This window comes from Triticum aestivum, chromosome 7B, assembly GCF_018294505.1.
Source record: "Triticum aestivum cultivar Chinese Spring chromosome 7B, IWGSC CS RefSeq v2.1, whole genome shotgun sequence".
NCBI lineage: Eukaryota > Viridiplantae > Streptophyta > Magnoliopsida > Poales > Poaceae > Triticum > Triticum aestivum.
The window spans coordinates 42,032,676-42,037,149 of record NC_057813.1 but is presented as its reverse complement, the minus strand read 5'-3'; the positions used below and the strand labels follow the sequence as shown (position 1 = coordinate 42,037,149).

Below are 4,474 nucleotides of genomic sequence, written 5' to 3'. Positions count from 1 at the left end.
TTGGAAAAAACGACTAAAAACGAAGCCCTCCCGCCGGCCCTTGCCAGGATCCACCGCGCCTCCATGGCCCTAGGGCCACCGGAGACGAGGCAGACCTGCGCCGGCGCCGGTGAGAGGCACGAACCCTAACTTTTTTTTCTTGAAGGAGGAGGAGGAGTTTTGGCCGAAAGATAAACCTAATTTCATTAGCTAAATGACGGAGGATCTTTGTGCAACGTTCCTAATTTCATCTGATACGAACCGCGATCCGTGGCCGAGTTCCTCGACTCAGCCAACCCAGATTCATAGTTTGCTCCGTAGCGAAGCAAATCAATTTATTGAGCTTGGAATATGGAAATAATAATTATTGTTATTTATACAGTTGCAATGCACAAGCTTTTTGGCTAGTTAACTAAAATCATGGTGTGGCTTAATATCACGAAGTAACTACATCCACCGATGGACGTGGACCTTGAGCTTGGAACACGAAAATCACGAAGTAACGGTTGTTGCGATCGAAAATGCCCTTCTCAGCTCAAACTCACATTAGGCCGGCATGCAAACTTTAAGAATGTTTTGAATGCTTGCAAAATTTTATCATGAAAAGCAAACCAATACTCAAAAATCCTTTTGAAAATAACATTTTTGAGCATCGATTTGGTTTTGTTCGCAGTCTTCCACGAATGTCATTCCATGATGACACTTTATAGGCAATCAAAATATTCGTCAATATTTGGTTTAAAAAATCAGATTTTTTTGATTTTTTTTATCATTTTTTTGGTTTCACTGTTCGCTGAGCTCGTATGAGCTTGAGCTCAGAAAACCCGTGTCCAATGTTATTTTGGAATGCCCTTCTCGGCAGAGCTCACGTTAGGCCGGTATGCAGACTTTTAGAATGTTCTTAATGTTCGCAAAGTTTCGTCATGAAAAGAAAATCAAGACTCAAAAATGCTTCTGAAAATAACAATTTTTAACATCCATGATGAAACTTTACAAGCAGTCAAAATATTTGACGATGTTTGCGAAAATAATTCAGAATTTTTTTGAATTTTTAATAATTCGTTTGGTTTTACTGTTCTTCGTATGAGCTTGAGATCAGATAATCCGCGTGCAATGTTGTACTCGGGAAACTGCGGCAACCAAAAACAGAGTGGATCACCACTTCACCAGGATAGAGGAACAGAGCGCATAGAGTGGATCAGGCAAAGATTTGTTTATGATCTCCAGCGATGAACCGAGCCTAGAGAAGGTTTTAAATTCCAAAAACCCATCGACAAGGTACCGTACTCAGGCGGCACGGCCGGCCGGAGCGTGACGACCTCGCCAGCGCTTGTATCCCTCCAGGGCGTCCTCCGCGCGCTGCCGCACATGCTCCTCGGAGGCTAGGAGCTGCTGAACCGCTGCCGCCTTGGCGCTATCCAGCTCCGCCTCCACGGCGGCAAGCTTGGCCTTCACCTTCGCCAGCTCAGTCTCAGCGGCGCGCTTCGCGGCAGTGAGCACGGCATTGGCCTGCACCAACTCCGCCTCCATGGATCGCTTTGTAGCGGCGAGCTCGGCATTCGTCTTCAGCACCTCCTCCCGAGCCGCGGCGAGCTCGGCCTTCGTCTTCACCGCCTCCGCCCGAGCCGCCGCGAGCTCGGCTTTCGTCTTCACCGCGTCCGCCCGAGCCGCGGCGAGCTCGGCCTTCGTCTTCACCGCCTCCGCCAGAGACGCGGAGAGCTCGGCCTTCGTCTTCACCACCTCCCCCTCCACCGCCGTGAGCTCGGCTTTGGTCGTCTCCAGCTCCGTTCGCACCGCGGCGAGCTCAGATGTGGCCTTCTCCCGCTCCGCGTCCGGCGCTCTCTTTGCCGCGGCGAGCTCATTCTTCGCCTCCTCCAGCTGCTCCCGCAGCGCGGCGGCCTCTCGCTCCCTGGCCACCAGCTTCTCCTCCACCTGCCGGAACGCTGAGTCGTCGGAAGGCTCGTTCGCCGCGAACGCGCGCTCCAGCTGCTGCGCGACGGCTCCCTGCAGCAGCTCCGTGTGTCCGTCGTGCCTGCTGGGGAAGTGCTGTGACGGTGGCGAGTGCACGCTGGACAGCACTGAAAGAGGTGGCGAGTGTCCGACGTTCTCCCCGCCGTTGGCTTCCTCCCAAGTCCTCTTCTTCGCCAACGCCGACGCTTGCGCGGCCGCCTTCTCCGCCAGCAGAACCTTCATCATGTCGTAGACAGAGGGATCCATACCTAGCTAGCACAAAACAGCAATTTCAGGGCTCGATGAAACAGGGGAATCAGATCAGAGGGATTTCGATGTTCAGAACTTCAGTTACCTATGGAACAGGATGTAGTACGAGTTGAAGAAGGCGGCGGCGGCGCCGGGGTCCGCGGGGATCCTGTGGTTATCACGGCGGCAGAGACGGCGGGGTAGCTGTTGCGGAGACGGCGCCGGCGCCGGCGTTGTGGGCACGTAGCAGGGAGCAGGTTCCTAAGATCAACAGCGGCGCCAATGTGGGCACTTAGCAGCTTCACCATCGATTTGCTTTCCTCAACGGTGAGCGCCGGGTTTGTGAAGGAGCCCTTGGACGGCTGACCCCACTCCACCGCGCAATGCCACGGCTCCGGCGACGAGAGGAAGAAGAAGTCGTATTTCCAGCCCATGATGGATTTGGACCCCCGGTTCGGCATCCCCGTGAAGCGCAAGCAGGAGCTGTCGCGTATGGGCCCGAGACAGTACCACCCTTTCTTGTGCTTCCGGTCGATGCCGGACAGGTAGAAGAAGCGCAGGAATACGGCGAGCGACGGAGGCACGCCGGCGGAGTGGCAGATCGCCAGGAACCCCTCCATGACGCGCCACCCGTTGGGCGTGAGCTGGGCCGGCGCGATGCCGAAGTGGGCGAGCGCCTCGCGGAAGAAGCCGTGCAGCGGGAAGCGCAACCCTGCCTCCAGAGCGCGCGCGTAGACGCAGATGGACCCCGGTGGCGGCGTCGAGTTCGCGCGCAGGTCGCCGGCGGGTCGCGCGGTGTACTGATCCTTGGGTACGCCGTACTTGTCGCAGAGTGCGTCCACCTCGTCCTGCGTGCGCAGGGACGAGGCGAAGCCCTCGACAGCCGTGTCCCTCGACGGCACGGTGGCAGTGGCGACGCCGTGGCCTGAGACGGCGGCGGAGGAGGAAGGCATGGTGCGTGCTGGTGCACCTGCCAGCCGGCACCGTCTCCTCCTTCACTGCTCTGCCCTGTTCTGACCTGCAGTTCACAGTGCAGACGAACCGCAGTGATCCCTTTTGTATTCTTTCGGCCTTGAGGCCTGTTCCGGCTGGGCCACAAAGAAAGCGTGAGACAAACCGAAAGTGCTCTTTTGATCCGGACTCACATGCTCCATAGTAAACAGTAAAAGTAGTAAAAAAAATCTGAATTTGGATTGTGATGAACATTGATTAAAGTTTTAACATCCTACAAATTTTCATTATGAAATAACGTTCATGGAGGTTTGTACATGAAAACAAAATCAATACTCCAAAATACTTCCAATATAGTCTTTTCGAAGCATCGATTTTTTTTTTCATTTGCCTATACCTACACGAATATCATTTCATCACAAAAATTTGCAGTCAGCTAAAACTTTCACGGCGCTGCTATACACACGACAGGGTGCAGCCGAACTTTGGACGATCCTATCGATCCAACCGTGCATGCATGGGACAAGGTGGAGCGCATCCGCTGGATCCAAGCATCGTTCACTCATCGTACGTGCAATGAGCATCGACTGCATAGTAGTTCGGAAACTTTCATCAATGTTTATCATAAAAATAATCAGATTTTCTACTATTTGCTCGGATTTTAGTGTTCATCAGGGAGCATGTGAGCTCGGGTTCAATAGTCCGTATCCGAGACAGACTTTGATTTTCCATTTCCTCTCTTTACTTGCTTCTTATTGCTCGTTTCTTCATATATATTTTTGCGAGGATCTTCATTTTCTTCTTAATCACATGCTTGGATTGTGTCATCCATGTGAAACTTCCACCTCATATTTGAAATAGTAGGGCAGATCGAGAATCAAAAACCAAAATTTGCGACTAGTTGTCGGCGCAGTCAACAGTTTAGTGAATCCGTGATATGTGACATGGTTTGTATGCTTACAATATAATATTAGAACAAACATTTATTTGCTTAATTGCATCAATCTAAAAAAAGCATGCCAAAACATAACCATTTTAGGCTCTCTTTGGTTCACAGCCATCTAAAAGTACGGAGTAGGAAAACACATGTGATTACAGTGTTATGTCCATTTGGATCATGTAGGATTTCAATTTGCTTAATTGCATCACAAATGATTCTCTCCAATAGGTCTTAGTCGATGTTAAAATTCCAAAGGTTTTGTTTTTTAAGCATATTTTCTAATCACCTACACGCACTAATGGTTTTGCAAAACTTTTGGCAAGAATTTTTATGTTATAACATTGGACATTGCCATGAGGTCCTTTCAGAAAAAAAAATGATACTTTGGCATGCACATTCTCAAAA

At 50.9% G+C, this 4,474-nt stretch overlaps 1 protein-coding gene across 1 annotated transcript; it reads right to left on the bottom strand.

Moving 5' to 3' along the window:
- Positions 1-1,046: 1,046 nt before the first annotated feature.
- On the bottom strand, positions 1,047-3,270 carry LOC123159384 (nuclease SbcCD subunit C). The gene is made up of 2 exons (XM_044577211.1): positions 2,285-3,270; positions 1,047-2,198 (listed from the first exon to the last, which is right to left on the bottom strand). The coding sequence occupies exons 1-2, from the start codon at positions 3,129-3,131 to the stop codon at positions 1,267-1,269; spliced, it is 1,779 nt and encodes a 592-aa protein (XP_044433146.1). The 5' UTR covers positions 3,132-3,270; the 3' UTR covers positions 1,047-1,266.
- Positions 3,271-4,474: the final 1,204 nt, after the last annotated feature.

Excerpts from the sequence above, each read along its gene's own strand:
- LOC123159384 (XM_044577211.1), bottom strand. The coding sequence starts at position 3,131 with ATGCCTTCCTCCTCCGCCGCCGTCTCAGGCCACGGCGTCGCCACTGCC. Across the intron at positions 2,199-2,284 it reads TACTACATCCTGTTCCATAG|GTATGGATCCCTCTGTCTAC; the intron begins GTAACTGAAGTT and ends TGTGCTAGCTAG.